Raw genomic sequence first — 20,490 nt, forward strand, 5'->3', positions numbered from 1 at the left:
TCCCTGGGTCTCATTTTGTCAATAATCAGCTCAGGTAAATAGACATCTTTGATGATCTTCAACTGTCAAATGTATCAGTCAATCTGTACTTAGCGTCATTTCTAAATATACAGTATATAATTACTGATTTCTTTTTCATGCCTTTTTTGACATCTTTTTAAGCCCCTTGTGCCTTTTTGCCTCAAGATTTCCAGATCATACTATGTTGAAAGACAATTGAATGAGTGCCTGGAAGCAGCAGGTCAGAGTCCAGGATGGGAGCTGTGGGTCGCAGTAACTACAGTAAAACATAAAAAGTGCAAATACATGGACAATAGTGCAGAAGAAAGTGTGCAGATTCCAAGCATTACATTTGATAAAGAAGTTGATGCGTAAAAAATACAGAGCCTAAAACATTAAAATAAATCAATAAACCATTGAGAAGCATGATATCTCTGTTTCTCCACACAAGACCTTCATGAAATTGTCAACAACCACATCAAAAAGCAAAAAGAAAAAAACACAAAACGTCTGTTTAACTATCCATGAAATATGACTTAAACTGCAACACATTTACCTATTTAATTAAAGATCCTATGAAGACGTTTCAATGTGTGTGGATTTTGCGCCCCCTGTGGACAAAGCTGTACCCCTTCTCTTGTCCTGTAAATGTGTAAAGAGTGGTTTTAAGGGTTCCAGCCACTGATTTAGGTAGCCTGCCGCGAAGCCGCTTTTTGCACGGCCTATTTTAAAAAAACACGGCCTTGAAATTTTTGCACGGCTTGACCTAGGCCGTGCAAAAATCTACATTTAATAGACGTGCTTACTACACGGGTTTCTGTACGGTGCCACCCGTGCCCTATTTGGTAGGCGGAATGTCAGGATAACGATAGCCGCTATGTAAATAGCGTCAGATGGTAGCAGCTAACCGCTAACAGCTATCCGCTAACTAATAAATCCAACAAAAGAGAAAAACGCTACATAAACAAAACCAACGCTGGAAACATCCAGCAGTTCATCCACTTTGTCATTGGCATGTGACTGTTTATTACAAGAACTCAATCCAGCTTTGTTTCAGAGAAGGCTGTGTGCGGCGAGGAGAAATACACACGTAAACAATCAGCTGTGTTACAGTCAATGGTTTAAACACGGTGGAGTTTTGTTTACCAACGTAACACAGGAAGTGACGACTCTTTCAACCAATCAACGGACTGCAGGGTTTAGCTCCAGATGATTGACTTATCAAGGTCTAGGGATCTATTATTACTGGATGACACAATATTATATTATGAATTTATGTGTTTGTTGTTTGTTTTTTAAAGAAAGTGCAGATAGAAGCAGTGGGCCAACAAAGGGCTTAGACAACATGAACCAAGTGAGTTGCAGTCAAATGATGATGGGGTGTGTCAGGGTAGGGGCTGTACAGTAAATCAACATTATGAAGCTTGGGAAAACTAAAATGTGAAAACTAAAACGTGTAACAATGCATCTTATTGAACAGAATGCACCATTTAGAGACTTATTCAGTTTTCTTCAAAACTAGTGTGTTAGGGAGCACATAACCGCCGCGCCGCCGTTAGTGACACTGAAAAAAATTTGCACCCCCTGTATTTTTTTTTGCACCCCCTGTTTTCCCATTTCTGCCTAAATCACTGGTTCCAGCACCAAAGGGATAGAAACCTATTGTGTTTGTGTAGATTTATTATTGTGTATTTATTTTCCTTATTATGTCCTATGCCACGGCTCACGTTCCGGAGAGATGGAATAACATACAAACATGAAACCTGGCAGAATGACTGTAAATGATGTGCCTTAGTTTGCCATGAAATATGAACCTAATCTGCCTGATGGAGTTTTGCTTTACATAAAGACTTTTAGACCACCAAAGTGCCCCATGAAGGAAAGGAGACGCTGAAATATTGCAACTCCTGTCCAGCAGGCGCAGCAAAGGATCATGAGACTGGATGCCACTGCAGTTTAGGCTTCGGGAACAACCACCAAACAGCTCTTAGTAAAACAGCAGCTAATTAACAAACTTGACAGCACCTGCACAGAGTCTCAGCATCTCAGCAACCCCACACAGAAGCAAAGAGGTCCAATTTTGTATTCATGCATAACAGTTCACCTTATAAGTTATTAGAAGTTATGTGTTGAGATTAACTGTGCTAGTTTATCTCAACTGCCAACTGTGCTAGCTTTTATTCATGTTGCTAAAATCAAGAGAAGAAGAGTTTTTCTTCAAATAAAAATAGTGCCTTGCTAGAGTATAAAACCCCTTTTATGTTGTTTAACCCAAGGAGAAGTTGTTGATAGAAAGACTTTCTCCAGGAAAGTCCTTTTAGATCGTTTCAAGCAAACTAAACAAGGTAGGTGTGAAGACACCCTAACAGCGATGAGATTGTTCTGCCTGTGTGAAATATTTGTTGCTAGAATTCCATATCCCTGGAGCTTTTAGGATGGGACTTTATGGGTTTGGTTCAATGACAACTATAATGGATGCTTATATAGCTCTGTCAGCTTTTCCCTAGCCTCACCCTCTGTCTAAACAGAGGCTTACTTCCTCAACAGAAACTTTTAGCCCTGGTGATGTAAAAGTGTAATCCAAAACTAAACACTTACACCAATTGTCTCCAGTTGAAAGTTGCTGCTATGACCTTTTTATGGGAAATGAAAACAAGTGGGGGCGCAGAACAGCCGATATTGGATTCTGTTGTTAATTAATGTGTGTATTATCTGGGTGGATGAAGCCGGGGGGAGGTAGTTAATTGAATTACAGTCAGCGAGTTGGATAATGCACTGTTGTAATTGTTCAACTGTATAAGACAGTGCTCACATTAGGCAGACGAAAGGCAGGACTGATTTGCTTCTAGAGAATGGTAAGAAATTATTTGTTTGGATTTGGGGTTTGAGGCATGAATGGGTTTCTAATTTAACTCCTGGGACTGAAAACTGTAATATGTCTTCTGCTAAAGCCCATCTATGCATGCATTTCTTATTTGTAGCACACGTAAAAATGAAAGCAAACACCGGTCCATCCTTTTAATGTTTTTATTGACCTGGAGGCCTCTAAAACAAAATCATTCCATGACATCCAATTTGAACTCTCTGGAGCTTAGTTGCTTTTTGAATTTGTTCCATATTGCCATTGAGATTGTTATTTTTTTTTTTTTCATAGCAAGCAGAAATCTGTCTATACTCAAAAGAAAACCAATGCATTCCTTGCAAAACAAATGTAAGCCTATTTTTTATGGTGTCTTCTTTAGTGAATTCAGCATATTCTTCTTTCTCTTCAATTTAGAGGTTCAGTACAAGTCATATGAATTAACAACCCTTGTTTTTGGGAAAGAAACCTATGTTCAAGGCATCCATATTAAAGGAAATAATACAGGTTGAATAGGATTGTTTCTGTTTTATGGTGAGATTTCTGCCAGGTTTCGGAACCTGAACACATTTATTTTCTTTGTAGGGGATGTGCTGCCATCTTGTGGTCACCTGTGAAACAAACTCAGTAAAATACATCTCCTAGGCCTTGTTCACATTGCACCTCCAAATCTGCCATCCATCTGCAATCCAAGTTTAGCACATCCAGATTGTATGTGGTTTGATTTTTTGCCAGTCTGGACACAAAAAGCCACATGAGATCGGATTTTTCCAAATCTGATTCAAACCACAGACGGAGGTGTTTTCAAATCGGATTCTGACTAAAGATCCGACTCTGTTTGAACGTCTTGGTTGCTTCAATGTCTTCTGTGTCTCTCTCAACGCGAAACCATCGAAAAATAATTATGACGTAGAACTGGCAGGCTGAAAGTTAACTTAGGCAATAATAAAAAAACACAAAAATAGTAAAACAAGCTTGTGGGCAGACTGCTCCATAAAATTGTTTGCATCAGAAATAATCACACTTCTCTGTCATCCATTTTGTTTTTGTTTCCATAAAAATCTATATGGATCAGACCACGGCAATATGGACAGGCACTTGCAATGTGTAATGTGGACAGTCAGTCAGTTAGATCAGACTCTGATCAGATTATAAAACTCTATATAAAACTATAAAACTCTCGACAGCTAAATTCTGTAAGTATGACAAATGTATTTGGCTGAATTTATATTTAACCCTTTTAAGTGCCCTCAGCTGTCACCTCAGCTAGAATGGACTTGATATATTTTTTGTCATTGCTATAAAACAACGATTTAGCTGCTCTTTATCAGTGGCAACACAGATACAGTAAAGCCAAGTGGCAACCTAAGGTGCTGAAACTATAAATACAATGCAGAATTGTAAAAAGAAACTGCAGTACATTGAGTGTCCAATTTAGACTGGATCCAAGAGCCCTGGAAGTCACACACACACCCTTTTCAAAATTGCCCGTTTTTGCAGCAAAATGTTATAGCCTGGTTAAAAAAAATACTTTGACGTGATAATGTCCTCATGGGGACAAACTGTTCGGGGTGACATTTTTAGTAACACATACAATTTGATTTTATGAACGATACAAGTTATGCATATAGGTGCGAGGCGGCTTAAAACCCGCCTACAAGCTTCAGCTCTTTGCCTCTCGTTTATGAAAGTAAGGCTAAGGCAGGTGACCACCACTGACGAGCCGCCAGAGCCCTCTAAAGTAAATCTATGGGAGACCTCAAAAAAGCTTTGTCCACTATTATTGACAGTCTATGAATAAAACTCAGACATATTGATTAAACATAAAAAAACTCCACAATATTAATAGCACAAATTAACACAATTTTCACTAAGGGTTGGTAATTTAGTCCCAGCTACCCACCTCACCACCTGCTTTAGGTCCATCGTGTACTTTGAGACATCCTTTTTCAGTAACTGATCTCTTGGCTGTGTAATGGTTTTGCAGCCTTTTGGAGATTGGCCATAAAGTTGCACAAGTAATGGCTGGCCATCAAAGTGTTTTTCTTTTCAGGGTAAAAATCCAGTGTTTTATCATTAAAGGTGCACAATTTAGATTTGGTAACGAAATTTGAAAGTGGGAGAAATTAAACAGTTGTATGCTATATTTTCTGAACTAAATACACAATGTATTTAAAGGAACATTTGGTCCCTGGAACACTGTTTCCAGCTAAAGAGCTACCAGGTGAGTTACGGTTTCACTGTTACAGAGCCCCCACTGTAACTTCTCCAGAAGCTTTTTATCTTCACTGTTACAGGGACCACATTTTCCTCTGAGGACAGTTTGCGTATAGAGTTATGAACATATGCTGCAAAAGTTGTAAATTTCTCCAGCTTTCATGTCACTACAAAAACTCCATAATGCATCTTTAAAAAGGAAAACTTATAATAAATCCCTGAGCCCATCTAAAATCCCTTGTAAACTCACAGACATCCATACATTTAGTGTAAAATGTACATTATTCTGGGAAAACAGTTCTAATCTACCATTAGCTCTCTTTTCATAAAAATGAAAGATTATACATCGATAAATAAAACAAAATGTAACAAAACCAACCATCTAAGCGTTGATTCTTACACAGGAAACTCGTAAATAACAAGACTTCAGATAAGGGTAAATAGAATTTATTTTTCAGAGCAAGTTTACAGTATTGAAAAATGTCATTTCTAAATTTGACCTTTTACCCCAGGAAAGTATTTACTTTAATGCAACTTTTAGAAAACAAAGAACAAAATAAAAGAACTCACTCTATGTACATTCATTCACAGAACAAGCAAAGATATTATATTTGTAACTGTACATATAAACACGTGGGCAGAGAATTAAGGACTTTTTACAATGTTAAATAAGAAAAAAAACACGCTTTTAAAATATAGAGGCTCTTATTAGCAGTGCTGAGATGAGCTTCATGTTGTACAGTGACAATGGCGACAACATTAGATAGGTTCACATTATAGCTCATAGGAAATAGTTCAGAATCATTTTCAACATTGAGAAAATTTAAGATTTAATAGTCTTCTGATCTGAAAAAACGGCAGGAAATAATGTGTAAACATGATCAAAAGAAAAAAAACTTTCACTGACCCTCAACATGATTCTCCAACAGAATCTAGGCGGTAACTTACTGAAAGCGATGAGTCATTAAATATGTCTTTTATGGAAGATGTCCATGTGTTAATAATTATGAAAATAATTTTGTTTTAAATTTTGATCTATTCTAAATCCTTAATTCTTCCATCTGAAACCGAGGTGAAGTCCATACATTGATCTTAAAAACAAACTAAAAACACTGCAGTGATGTTTCCCAGGCACACAAGTAGAGTGAAAATCTGATCAGGATTCTTAACATGAGTGGACGATCCATTCTTGAACGTAAATGATCTTTTCTCAGAGCTTTGCAAAAATGTCACAGCAGACACTACGCTGGAACATTTTCTTTGCAAATAACTCTGTGGTAAACAAGAACTGTTGTCGCCACATTTTACGCACAATTTTTATTTTAAATAATTTAGAAACAAATAATTCTGAAATGATGACTCTTAAAATGTGGCATTTAAAAAAAAAAGAAGAGAAAGTTATGTTTGCTTTACGTCTGCTGTTGTTGTACCGGCAAACATTCACACACTCTCGAAGACCTCAGCTTTAACATTTCCATTTCCAATTTTTTTGTGCTACATGGAACAATGATAAAGTGTGCATTATTTACAAGCTAAAAAGCAAATGTCAGCACTTTGGTGTATGCTTGTAGAGACTAGGTCATCTCGGTTTTTAAAAGGCCTTCTAAAAGGTTTTCTAAAAACATTGACATTTAACGTGGAGGTCAAAGGTGATATCCAGAACAACTTTCCTTTTTCTCCCACAAGGAGATGGTGCTCTTTTTCTGGTAATAATAATAATAAAAAAAACAAAAACAAAACAAGAGCTTAACACAAATGTTTCTAACTGAGCAAAGACAAGCATCCACTTTCAAATTCTCTAAAAACTCCACTTCCCTACAAACCTTTTATTTGACATTTGGCTCTTAAATGGATGAATGCTAAACAGACTTAGTGATCCCAACAGCAAGTGAAGCTACAGAGCAAGACAAATGAAAACTGTTCTAAAAGGTGTACAAACTCAGCCAGCCTTCACGTGAACAGCAGGGTTTTGTAAAAACAAAGTTGATTTATGAACTTTCCCTGTCTTGAATAAACTACATGGTTTGGTCACATTATGTACAGCATGTTTTTTTTTTTCTACATTGATGTCACAGTGAATAAAGTCTTCAATGCTTCTGGCTTATCATGTCACCTACAACCAAATTTCCCGTCGAACATTATGAACATGGAATGTTCAAATTAGAGAGAGAGGCAGACCTGTGCCCTGTTAAGATCTAAACGAACCCCAAGTGACAAAACTAAAGCGAAAAGTTCCTTACAGTGAAAGTGTCTCTCACGTCTGAAGAGTGCTTAGTTTTTACCAGTACAAGTATTCAGTAACCGAAGAACGAAGGAAGAGCAGCCTCTTGCATCACAATGTTTCTACCTTCAATTAAAAGAGGAAGGCAAAACACGTCGGCCTTCATCAAACACACAGCAACAATAGAAACAGGGCTGATCTGGCACACATTCTGTGTTAAGTAAGCCGGAGGGGGGATGAGGGCGAAAATAACACCAGAGAGTCACAAGGCAGACCACAAGTTTTATGCGCGCTATAGTTCAAATCACGAGATAAAGAAATGGCACAGGCCTTTCTGTGTTGGCATTTTTGTGTCTTGGTTACTCAGCAAACAAAGCAGGTCTTTGTATTGTTGCAGCTGTCGTGACAAATTTGGTCAATAGCTGGGCTGGCTCTTCAGAGTTTTTCCCCATGAATGTGCAGTGAAGGAAGGTGTGTTCAGGCAACTAGTTTAGTGTTTGGATGGTTCTTACTGGTATGTTTTGGCTGTGAAGGGAGAAACATCCTGCCGTTGTTGTATTTAGAGTCATTCAAGCGTTGAAAAAATAGCTGCTAATACTCGACTGGATATTAGACTAAGTGAAATGACCACAATGGATTTAGTTCTGGAGGCTTCACATTATTGCAGAGCTTCAAGGCCCCTATTATACACATGCCAAAAGCACAAATGATTTGCGATGCCCTGGTTAAGAAAGGTATGAGAGTATGTTGGAAGATATTTGTCCTTTCTTTATAGAGTTAACGACATGTAGAGGGGAACCGCAGGCACTGAACAAGACAGACTCTCAGTCTGGCTCTTGCCGACGAACAACCCCAAGAGGGCGCTGTGCAGCCGTCCTGTGAGGCACAGAACTGGTTGAGGTGAGGAAGAGCAGGGAAACGAAAAGATGAGGCGACGAAGGCTTTACTCTGGTAAGGTCAGCGCAGATACCTCTGGTTTCATCTTGAAGTACTGGTTGAAGCGCACGACTGCGTATCTGAGAACGGAGACGCACAGTAAATGGCGAGCAGTGCAGAAAATAACATGTTCTTTCATTTCACTCATGAGTAAATAACTGAATCTGCTTCGACATAATAAACTAAACCAGTAATGATAGAGTGTGACTGATTGTTTAATTCAAGATGAACATACCCCAAGAAGTCAAAGTCGATGGTGGAGAACTTTGCCTGAATCAGCGCCCAGAGACCCCAGAAGAAATGAGATGCCTAGACACAGAAACACAAAGGATTAGCATGTACTTGCTGTCTAAAAGTAAATGTTACGTCTAAATACACAACACAGTTCAATCAAGTATATACAGAGGAAGCCCTTCGGCAACAACGATAAATAGCTGACACTGAAACACAATTCACACGTCTACTTGCCCATCCTCCACTCTGCCCCTATTTTCTCTTGACAGTAAACAAGAGACGGTATGGCTCAAGGGAGCGTGCCAAGCCTCACGAGGGTTTCAAGTTGTCATTAAGAGCACCTCTTATATGCTGCAGCACACATTCAAAAGCACATAACACCCTTCACTCATTTCCAGAGCAGGTAGTGCAGGTTTTTGGTAGGTCTGTTTAAAGTATGTTTGCTAAGCCAACACCTGGCAACAGGTAAACAGAATCCAGTGAATAACAACCCAAGGAGGCTTTATGTGCTCAACAAGTGTTCAATTACACTTCTTTACGAGCAATCAAAATGCTTACCAATGCAAATCGATTGACTTGGACATACAGGATCTCCACCTCTCTGTCAGTCACTTCACTGTCCTGGTCTTTGTTGCCCTTATAGGCTTCCAGGTAGGAGCGAAGCCACTCCAGCTGAAATTCCTGATCTGGGTAGTGACTGTAATCCACCTCGTCAATGCCTGCAAGCCATAACGAGACGCACATTAAAGATAGTACAGAAGACTTCATACATGCGTTGTTTTTCAAAAACACAACTTCATGATAAACTTACCAGCAAACTCATTAAAATGGTTCCCAATGTCATAGGCTTGATAATTGTACCCAGCATACTCGTAGTCAATGAACTTTACATTACCTGGAAAGAGAAGCAGCATTTTTTAGACAGAAACACAGGCAGCATATATAAAATGATTATGTTGTGTATTCCCTTTTCATTACTCAGAATGTCAAGGCTTTTTACATGTGTTTTAACTTTAACATTTTGCCTGTCTAACTGGATTAGCTTGTGGGGTAAGGAGTAAGAGCTTGCATTTTGAGGAAAGGAGACAAAGGACAGAAAATGCAATAAAAAAAGAAAGAAAAAGGAATTAACACGAATTAAGACACGATTAGGTCTAAAAAAGGTACTCTTCTAAAATGATCCTCTCTGACAAACACTATCTAATCATGCGCTACAATGCTGTTAAGCACAAATACAATCATGCTGTTAAGATTCAGTGCAGCCATGGTCAAAAAACAGAGTTCTTGTAAAGTTACTGTATATTTTCTTCTAGGGGATTCTAATGAGGTTTACTTAAGACTTACAAGAGAAGCAACAAGACCCTATTAAGTTCAGAACATGTGACAAGGATAGTGCCTTTAAAGGACAAATCCTCCGGTTACAGATACAGTGGCTCAAATAGTCAAAATATGGGGAAATATAAATGAAACAGCTCAATGCCATATGGTTTTATTCTTTGTCGCATTTTGCCAGCAGGGTGTGCTACAGAGTACAACAAGCGTCATCACTCTCCAGAGTGAAGTTACTTTCCAGTAGAGTGACGATCTTGTCTTTCTTACTTATCTTTTCCACATGTATTTGATAACTGCATTTATGGGACTAACATGTTTAATCAATATCAATCCATCATTAATGGACATAGATCGAAGATTGTCAAACTTTATCTAGACACCATTTTTAATTCTTCCGAGAATAAATATCTGCATTAAATGTTTCCGATTTTTTTTTTTCCAGCTACAGTGATAACAGTATATGTGTGACAGACTCATGTCTAACATCTGCTAATGACACTGTACTGTCATGCTCTTGAAACAATCTAAAAGAGAATATTTTGATAGGTTGTGAAAATGTCAGCGGGCTAAACTGACCCATTTCATAAAAAAATAAAATAAAAGACCATATGCACCAGTTCCTGAGCTGTCAAAATAGCCAGCTGGGATAAATGATCAGAGAAGTATCTCGAATGCAACACAATCCTCTTAAGGAAACATGGAGTACATCTGGCCTTTCAGAGGTTTGTTTTGGATTCATGCACAGACAATAGGGAAAGTCATGTTTTAAAGAGATTTGGGGAAAAAGACATAAAGCAAAGAGACAAAGGGTTGAAAATAATAATTTACAAAGAGAAATAAAAGTGGTGTGCAGAAAAGAACAGTGAGCTGCCACAGCAGTCGTACAGCAAAACACTATTTGACACACACTCTCGCTAGGTCATGCATGTTAAATCTGATGGTAAATTTATTCCTGTCTTAAAAAAAAACATAGCCACCTTTTGCATCGTCATATGTGTGTATTTGTTGAATAATGAAAGTCGTTTGGTTTCTACTTTTTGTGAGTTTCTATTTAAATGTGTATGTGTACCATCAACCAGCAGGGGGACTAGAGATGGAAATTGGCCTATGGATTTACTCTGGCAAATGATTATGTTCATTAATGTGCACGATCTCTATTTTAAAAAAAATCATGGAGAAATGTTTGATGGATGAGCCACTTTCAGATTTCTATACTGCATTAAAAAAAGTGCTTCTCATGAAGTTGGTAAAAGACTAAAAGCTCTTCCGCCGTAAACAGGAAGTGTCAAAGAATGTGTTGCTGTCCGTCTGCATTTTTTGGCCGCTGTGACCATGTGGTGGTTTTTTGTTAATGAACCAAAAAAAAAAAAAAAAAAAAAAGGGAAGCATTCATGTTTGACGTGGTTGATCTCAAAATACAAACCCTTACTTTTTCAAGCCCAGTTGTTAAAGAAACATTAGCAAACAGTTTTAACACAACATATTACATGTCTTTGGTTTGTTCGGGCCATGGCTAATTTCTTTGCCCTGCCATATGGAACAAGACTTTTTGAGGTTGTACTGGACTACAGAGAAAGACACTTTGAGGTGGGTTACCAGCCGGCGTGTGGGTCCTAGCGGGACACAACTGAACACCTCCAGGCAGTGGCTATAGCCCCCCCTGTGCAGCAGATGAAAAGGTTGGGGCAAACACATCTTTCACACATGCTCACTCTCTCACTGACATTTGTCTTTGATCCATTCTTACTCCCACGCAGCAACATCAGGCCCTGCTGCAAAACGCCCTCTTCTTCCCTCCCGCAGAAATGTACATTTCACCTCCCCTTCTCACAACACACCCCTCTAATGCTCCCTCCCCATTGGCCAGTTTTAAGCCCAATAGCATGACACCTCTGCTGTTTTTGTAAATGACATAATATGTGAGAGGCTTCCCGTTGGCTGCTGAGCTGCAGATTTTGTGGCACGCAACACATCATGTAATGTCTAACCAGGTGAGCCTGTTGTAGGCTATCTGCCCCATTCCTATGCATTTTGGGTATATGTGTGAGTGAGCGAGAGAGAGAGAGAGCGAGCGAGCAAGATTTCCTCAAAAACTAAAAGCTGTGGGTTTGAGTAAACCTTACGCTAACAGGTGTGAACAGTGTTTTTATTGAGGACTGCTAAGTAGCAGTAATGATACTGAGAAAGGCACTGATCCTTTAAACTGTTTGTTATAATTAACAACCTGGTTCTATACTGATGTGTTTTAACATAGTCTGTTTTCAATCGTTCAATAACATTTAGATTTATCACTATGCAAGTAATACTTTGAAGTTGAATACATTTGATGTATTTTTGATTGGGTTTGTAGATTTTAAGACCTGACAAAGTGTCACTAGACTTATAATGACTAGTGATCAATGAAGTATTGATGTTATGAAATAGAAAGTGTGGAACAAGCAGCAGCAAAGAAAATATTTTCAAGTGCAATCAACCCCCCCCCAAATAAAAACTCTGAGTATGATAGTAGCTCTTTCAGATGGGGAAACTCGCGGGCAAGTAGCATTGAAGGGTAATAGGTAGGTATGTAGCTCCTACTGCTACCATGAACTCATCCCGATTAGTCTGAGCAGTGGGCAGGCTATGCGAGGGCCCTCAGAGCTGACTGTGCGTGACGTTTGTCTCTCTTCATTGCCTCCCCCCGGGCAGAGCGTCGCAGCACAGCCTCAGCTGTCATTCCTGGGGGAGAAAGGCTAGACACAAGGAGCTATGAGAAGGGTCCCACCCCTCGTCGCAGCACGACGAGGGGGCTGCCAGCTCTTAGAAACACCCCTCCCAACACCCACATACAGTAAACCCCCCCCACCCTGTAATTTTTTTTGGAAACAAGACAAAACTACAGGCGTTTATCTTAATTATTCTGACCAGTCAAACAAAATGTATTCATTTCAAAAGTTGGCTAATGACTCAGATTTTTCAATTTGAGGCAATGAAAAAAGCAGACTTGTTTCCGTCACTATAATACTTAGTAAGGGGCATGGTGTAATGGCACTCTTTTTGTTTTCACACTGATAGCAAAAGCTAACTTCTTCTCTTTTTTTTACGCAGAATTTGAATGACAGATCAGACAAAGATCAGGTGCAATTTTGGAATCCAGAAAGATAAAAAAAAAAAAAAAAATGCCATTATACACAGGACCAATGACCCTTATTACATGGGTAATGAGGAGATTGGAGGGTGGGGTAACATGCTGTTGTGTTTGCCCTCTTTCAAAGGAGCATTCCATCGCAAAAAATAACACCCATCTAACAGGCTGGTCTTTTCTGCACATTCTTATTCTAAGTCTGCAGCACGATGCAAAAACTGACAAATGTGTGATGAATATGACAAGCGTGGGAGAAGTGCCCTTAATGCAATCCTACCTGAGCACAGGGAATGCAGCTCACACTACATCACAAAATCAGTCACACAGTCGTTTTTGATAAGTACATTTGTGGAGTTTCTACTCACCCGCCTCCTGGTTAAAGATGATGTTTTTGCAGAGCAAGTCATTGTGACAGAGAACTACGGGGGAGCCCAGCATTGACAAGCTCTGTTGGAGCCACACCAGCTCTTCGCGCAGGCACTGTGGGCTGGGCACCTCCATTCTCAACCTTAAGGGGGCAGAGAGTCAAACATGGTGAATAATGTACAGAGGTGGGAGGTTTAAGGCTAATAATAAACAACAGATGGAGGAAAAGTTGGTATGTGAAACATGATAGTAGACTTAGTTAAAGGCAGGGTTAGTCATTTTTTTTAAAAACCTAGCATGATTTTGAAAGTAAGATCCTCTTCCTCCCCTGTATTCACCCCCCTCCCCCTCAAAAGCCACGCCCCTCACTTACATGCTCTAGCTCCATTGGTCCAGAGCAAATTTCAGCTCATTTTTTGAGTGTGTGCTTGTGCACGCATGGGGTAGAGAGGCTTGATTGGTTTAGAAATCATGTACCGCATGTTGACATTGGTCAAAGTTCTGAACGCGTTTACAACTGCTACAGATGACAGTTTCTTTTTCACAGCACACGAGTTTTTAACTACTAAAGACAATTATAACCAAAATCTTATAAAGTGTATCTGTAGAAAAAAAACAGCCCTGCCTTTAAACAGGAACACAAAATAGGAAGCATTAAAGGGGAAGAGAGGGGAAAAAAAAAATAATATGCTCATTTAATATTTTAAAGACAGATGGTCAAACGATTTCAAAACTGCATCGATTTACAGTACGTGAAATAATTCTAAAAATAAGAAGTAAAGGGAACCTTGTGTGTATTATTTAGTCCGTTTCAGTATCATACAATGTGCTTGAAACCATTATTGACATGATAATAACGTGAACATTCGTCTGATTACTGATTCTGCATCACATAATTTTAACTTCACTTACAAATCATGTACATGATGTCGCTAGTATTCGTTTTTTACCAAAACAGTTTCACCAGTTTTGCTGGTACTGGGGCCTACTTCCATGTAGACTTATTCTACTCAGACATTTGTTTGCCCTTTCTATATAAAAAACCCCGTCAACAATCATGCACAAAAACAGGAGAAAAACCCCAGCAGGTTTCAGTTTATAGAACTTTACATGACAGTGTTAATATCTGGATGACCTTTATGGAACTAAACAGCAAAGACAATATTTGTTATGGATTTACATTGGGTGCAGACGAACAAGAGGAGTGTTTTTTTTATTGCCTACATAATCCAACAAGCAAGGAGTTATGAAACCAAAGTGCCACTAACACAAGAGATCAAGAAAAATCTGATCCTGACCTAATGTAACCTCCATTTTTTCAGAAGATGTAATTGTGCAGTAATATCATACCTGTAAACCTTTTTGTTGTTCTTGTTCTACGAGGAAGACTGAGCGGATGAAACGCAGCAAAGGGAGGTAAGACATGGAACATGTTCTACCAGGTGAACTACCACAGAGCCTCATTATATTTTAGTTTATTATGTTGAGTCACTGTTCCAACCATGTATACAATGAATGAGCACTTCAAATATTTCTCTTCTGTTTTAGGTGACTGCTCCTTTTTTATGCATTTTTAGAGACAAACGTGTCTTGTCACTATTGCAAATGCCTTGCTGTAATGTGAAGTCATGCCTTCAAAAGATAATGGATAAAGGATTCTGCATACTTAAGACTTGTGAGACGTGTAAAACTGGTAAATAGTCTTGTGTTGTGGGGTCGTAACTGATAAGAGGGGTCAAAGGTCAAAGTTTGGAGATAACAAAAACGCAAAAAAACCAAAAAGGTCTTTGTCTCTGTATCAAATGTTTCAGAAAGCTAACTTTTAAAAAAAGGCTAACATGCTATGGTCTAAGAGAAGTAAAAAAGGTTGTAACTCCTTTTTCAGGTAAGAGACTCAGTGAGCCTAAATCAACAATCTGACGCTCTGTTTGAGACAAACAAATAAAGGCGATGTGTCCGTCATCGTGACTGTGTCAAAGCAGAAAAGTGACTCGATGTTGATCAGGACAGAGAAATACATGCTCTGTTGAAATAAAACCAGAGCCGATGTTAAATCCATATGTTGAGTATTTTGCGTTTTTGGACAGTGTGCTGTGTAGTAGTCTGGATTCAAACAAAGCCTCGAGGCAAATCACATATACACATGTTTGAACAAGAACATGGATGAGTCTGATAGTACCCATATGTTATAGTAAATGGCCTCACCTAGCATTCTGCTCAGGCTCCTTTAAGTACTTTGGGATGAGAGCAAAGTACTTGCCCAGCTTCAGCCACAGGTCAGACTGTGGCACCCAGCCGTTGTGAGCATGGATGGTATGGTACTTGGCCAGCTGCCTGGCAATGAGCCTGGAGGAAACAGAAATGGGTCGATTTGAATTAGATCAGCAAGCAGCTGTAAGTGCTATAGTCCGGCAATCTGTATCTTAAAGTAAATGTCATTGAAATGTTGTCGGAAAGGAAACGCGTAGTCTTGGAAGACAGTAAACAAACAAAACAAGCAGGGCAAGTGTGGGTCTAGCGGCCAGCTCCAGTTCGCAGCAGGTGAGCCGGCTGCACATATTAGCTCTGAAGCCCCGCCCGTGAAAGGTAACACAGTCAGGAGAGTAAGGGGAAGGAGGGGATTTCCCACAGAGACAGGTAGAAGGGAGTCACAAAAGGATCGGGAATATGCATAATCATCCACTAACATGTACATTTTTTTAAGCTTTTGACTTGTTGTTGATACAAGAACAACTAGCACAGGTTAACTTTGTACATGTTGGTTGAAGCTAAGTAGATTCTAGAAAAAACTAAATTGACCGACGTCTTTGTGAATCATTAAAACATCGATTATGACTCAAGAATATGACAGATTTGACTGCACTATCACAAGTGTATGATTGAAGAGTGGACTGGATCTGACAACTAGGATATTTTGTACATTTAGTAAAGGAAATAAATACAGACAAGGAGGAAGATTGGGCTGGAAAAAGGAAGGAAAATGTAGAAATTAACTGGCAGTTTAACTCTGGCGAGCATAAAAAAAATAAAAAGGTAATACTACTTTGTGACACGATCAGGGTTGCATGGTGTTCACAGTTGAAAAAACTCACATTTTAAGTCCCATGATTTTTTCTAAACACCCATCTGGAGTCTTTGTTGTGAGACTTTCATACCTGAAAACAGGCTGGCTGCGAATGTCCTCTGGCTCCAGGGCAGTTCCTTGCAAAAATTCATAACACAGGCCATTGTTGAAGGTGCAGTACAGGCGAGGTGCACAGCGGTGGGCTTGTAGTACTCTAAAACTTTTTACTTCATTTTCCCTGTCAACCAAAAGTTCTGTTTTGTTGCCGTAAATTCGGACCAGTACCACATCCTGCATGATAGGACCCACATAGCAGCCAAGCAGCTTATTGGTTATGCCATCTGTGAAAAACTGCAGAGACAGAAAAAAAAAAAAAAAAAAGAGTTTAACACACAAGTGAATTTTGGAAATATGTCCTATGTTCAATGTTCACACCAACAAACAAAAGTGGCAAAACCCACCATATAATACTATGAAAGCACTGTAACAGAAAACCTACACAGTTTCGACACTATTGACCACAATATTCTCTTGGGGAAACTGTTCAAGTATGGGGTCAGAGGGGTGGCATATTCTTGGATTTGTTCATATATAAATAACAGAACACAATTTGTTTCAGTTGAAGGAAGTGTGTCAAGTCGCTTGAAAATTCTTTGTGGGGTGCCACAGGGCTCTGTCTTGGGCCCAAAACTATTTATTTTGTATTTAAACGATCTCTGCAAAGTCTCAAGTGTTCTAAAGACTATTCTTTTTGCAGATGATACAAAAATTTTTTATTCTGGTAAAGATTTAAAGGATATGGTGAGACATGTAGAAAGGGAAATGACATTGGTTAAAAAATGGTTTGATATCAATAAGTTGTCACTGAATATGAGTAAAACAAAGTTTATGATTTGGGGTAAAAATAGTGACAAAGATGTGAAAGTAAAAATAGGGGAGGGGGAAATAGAAAGAGTAAATGATATCAAATTTTTGGGTGTTGTATTAGATTCCAAATTGGGGTGGAAAAAGCACATTGATTATGTGAAATCTAAAATCTCAAAGTCAGTCGCAATATTCTATAGGATTGGGAATTTATTAAATAAGCAGGCATTATTTTTGTTATATTCATCATTAGTTGTTCCATATTTAACCTATTGTCTGGAGATTTGGGGTAGTACATACAAGACATACACCCAACCACTTTTTATTTTACAAAAGAGAGTAATACGAATTATCACAAAATCACAATATAGGGATCACACAAACGATTTGTTCTTTAAGTTAAATATTCTGAAATATTATGATTTAGTGGATTATAAGGTTATACTGACAATGTATAAAGCATTTTATAATATGTTGCCTGATAAGATTTTAAGTATGTTTGAAAAACGTGACTGTAAGTATGAGCTAAAAGGAACATGTTTGTTTAAAAAACTGAAAGTAAGAACAAATGTTAGATGTAGAACTATAGCAGTAAGAGGAGTAAATTTATGGAATTGTTTGCATAAAGATCTCAAAGTGATTCAAACAATAAGTGGATTCAAAACGCTCCTAAGAAATAACATGTTACTTTCATATAGATAAATTCGGAAATCAACTTCTAAGACTTATTTTTTATTTAGTGTTTGTAAGAAGAGCATTGAGCACTGTCTGACTGTTGAATATTTGAGAGGGATAGGCGATAATAAGCCTGGAGCTTCAGCCTATACCCTTTGGTTTAAGAAAGTTATGTTGTATGTGATGGGTTGTATATATTTGTTATTTTTTATAAACCAATAAACTCAACTCAACTCAAAATATTATTTTACTGTCTGGACTGATCTGGATATAGTGCATAGTATCTGAAAAAGGAGATAAATGTAACACATCTGGGGAGAGGTTGGGGCAGCCAGCATACCAGCTCTAATTGTTCCCTCTATAAGGGAATCGGTGAGACAAACAGGATTGTCAGGAATTTTATTTTGCATGAGAAAGCTATGACAGGCATTTGCTGAGTTACTGGTTTTTTTTGCTCTCATTGAAGAAAATAGGCAAGAGTGGCAGCTCATGTGACCAGCTCTCATCCTGTGTTTACCAAGTGGAGCCACACCCCTAGTTTTTTAGTGGAAATGGAAACATCTCTTTCTCTGAGTTTCTGCGCAAACTGCTGGACACATGTTTCACTTAAATGAATGTTCAGTGCATTTAAGTCTACTTTTTAAAATGTACTAAAGTAGACACAAATAGGGCTTATTTGATTATCCTAGGCTCATTCTTAGAAAAGTTAATACAAATACTCTAGTATAGTTGTTGAAAGTTTGGTTTTCTCCAGATAAATGTAGACATGTCTTAGCCAGGTCTCCCTTGGAAAAGAGGTTTTTAATCTCAATGGGACCAACCTGGTTAAATAAAGGTTAAATTCAAATTGAATTAAAAGACACCAGAGTACTACTAATATCTTCTCTATGAGGTTAATTATAACAGATTAGGGTTTTATATTTTTGACCAAACTAAAAAAAAAAACATTTACCACTCCACAAAGAATTCATCTACTTAATAAAAAAAATTCAAATGATTATATGGGGAAGTTTAATTGTCTTTAGTCTATGGTCACTGAAGGGAGGTCTGTGCAGGCTGCGACGGTAAGAAACTCGCAGCGTTAATCATAACCAGAGGTGACGCAGTTACTATTTGCCAAGGCAAAAACATGAACATTAACCTTTATATGCATAGCTTATTAAACTATCTTCTCAGCATAAAGCGAGTAAATTATTCACCATCCGTTTAGGGAAACATTATCGTATCATTCATTGCACTTTTTTGAGCATTTCAATCCGTAGGGGTGTCATTCCAATATCCCATTTCCTTTGCTCCTTTTATAACACTAATAGTAATGACAAACGAGCGAACTAGTTTGATATTATATTATTAAGTGGAAAGTGATTCTAGTGTTTTTAAACTACTTGAGCTACAAAAAGAGACAGTATTAGGAGTGGTTGGGGGGTAGGAGGGCGGGGCACCGACACATCAAATCAGATGTCAAGAAATAAATAATAAGCATTAAAACAAACTGCACCTTCACTTTGACCTCAGATGGCTTCCAGTTTGGTCTCATCTCCTTGATCAGCTTCATTGCACCGGATCTGTAGTCGCTCTCGTCAACTGTCACGTCTATTTTGGGCACAGCCGGAGCCTCGTTGGGTACGTGAATGTAATTGGCCATGACTGAAGCCTTTATTTCTTTAACCTCAAACAATAACTTCGTCAGCTCACGCGGGCTATTTGCTCAATCTATGAAAATGTGTGACTCGCAGTTCGTATTTATAATGTTAGGAGTAGTTATCGGTGTGTGCGGCAACGCCTCTCAAAAAATCCCACCCACCAGAAAAGAAATGTTCTCCCGGTGCATGCTGGGAGTCCAATGACTCATTGGAAGCGCTTGATAAAGTCATCAGCGCCCACCTTAAGAGCGGAGCTCCTTTAATTTAAAGTACATTTAGGACACAATCTCAAATTTTAAACGGGCATTTAATTGTGTGATGCTACCGACAAACATATGCAAGAGTTTGAATGATAACGAACTTGCAGTAATCAAAGATGTGAAGGTCAATGTCCATTGGCAACACTGGGCGGTGGCTCTCGGTAAAACATACAAGCGCACACTTAAAGGCCGAGGCAACTATCTACGCCGTTGACGTCATATCCGTAATCTTGCTGAATGAAATAAGCCTCCCCTCTGCCCCGAGTATTTTAAATGTCAAAGCTTCAGCAACAGAAACAGGGTCATTCTGCTCAAAATGAAGTCCAACCCGTTATTGTAGTCTCATAAGCACACATGTTAAGCTACATGAAATATATGAAACAGTTATGTTGCTTTTGTAACACAAAACTGGTTTCTTTTACATGCTTTAAGTCCCACCTGTCTAACATATCCGCCTCTGCAGCTGAATCCACGTTTTGTGCTATAGACAGGGACTGGATTGTTAACATGCAATTCTGAATGAAGTAGTGAAAAAGAGCTGATCTTAGGGGTAAACATGGTTAAGTGATCTCGTCTGCAAGTCAGAGACTTACAACTAATGATCCTTGAGTAAATGAGTTTCACCTTTAAATAAGTATTACAATTCTGCAGTTGATTGAGTCCTGGTCTTTTCCTGAACATTTTTCTCTACCGG

At 38.6% G+C, this 20,490-nt stretch overlaps 1 protein-coding gene across 1 annotated transcript; it reads right to left on the reverse strand.

Annotated features, from left to right (window-relative positions):
* Positions 1-5,508: 5,508 nt before the first annotated feature.
* etnk1 (ethanolamine kinase 1) lies at positions 5,509-19,705 on the reverse strand. Its single transcript, XM_079335201.1, has 8 exons — positions 19,392-19,705; positions 16,446-16,705; positions 15,496-15,636; positions 13,290-13,432; positions 9,280-9,363; positions 9,027-9,187; positions 8,470-8,543; positions 5,509-8,314 (listed from the first exon to the last, which is right to left on the reverse strand). The coding sequence occupies exons 1-8, from the start codon at positions 19,536-19,538 to the stop codon at positions 8,242-8,244; spliced, it is 1,083 nt and encodes a 360-aa protein (XP_079191327.1). The 5' UTR covers positions 19,539-19,705; the 3' UTR covers positions 5,509-8,241.
* Positions 19,706-20,490: the final 785 nt, after the last annotated feature.

The sequence above is a fragment of the Symphodus melops genome (genome assembly GCF_947650265.1).
Source record: "Symphodus melops genome assembly, chromosome: 22".
Classification (NCBI taxonomy): Eukaryota; Metazoa; Chordata; class Actinopteri; order Labriformes; family Labridae; genus Symphodus; species Symphodus melops.

Bases quoted from the DNA above. Each gene is read 5' to 3' on its own strand.
- etnk1 (XM_079335201.1), bottom strand. From the start codon at position 19,538: ATGGCCAATTACATTCACGTACCCAACGAGGCTCCGGCTGTGCCCAAA. The intron at 16,706-19,391 runs GTGCAGTTTGTT...CTGTCTCTGCAG, and splicing joins CATCTGAGGTCAAAGTGAAG to TTTTTCACAGATGGCATAAC. The intron at 8,544-9,026 runs GTAAGCATTTTG...TTCTGTGTCTAG, and splicing joins AAGTCAATCGATTTGCATTG to GCATCTCATTTCTTCTGGGG.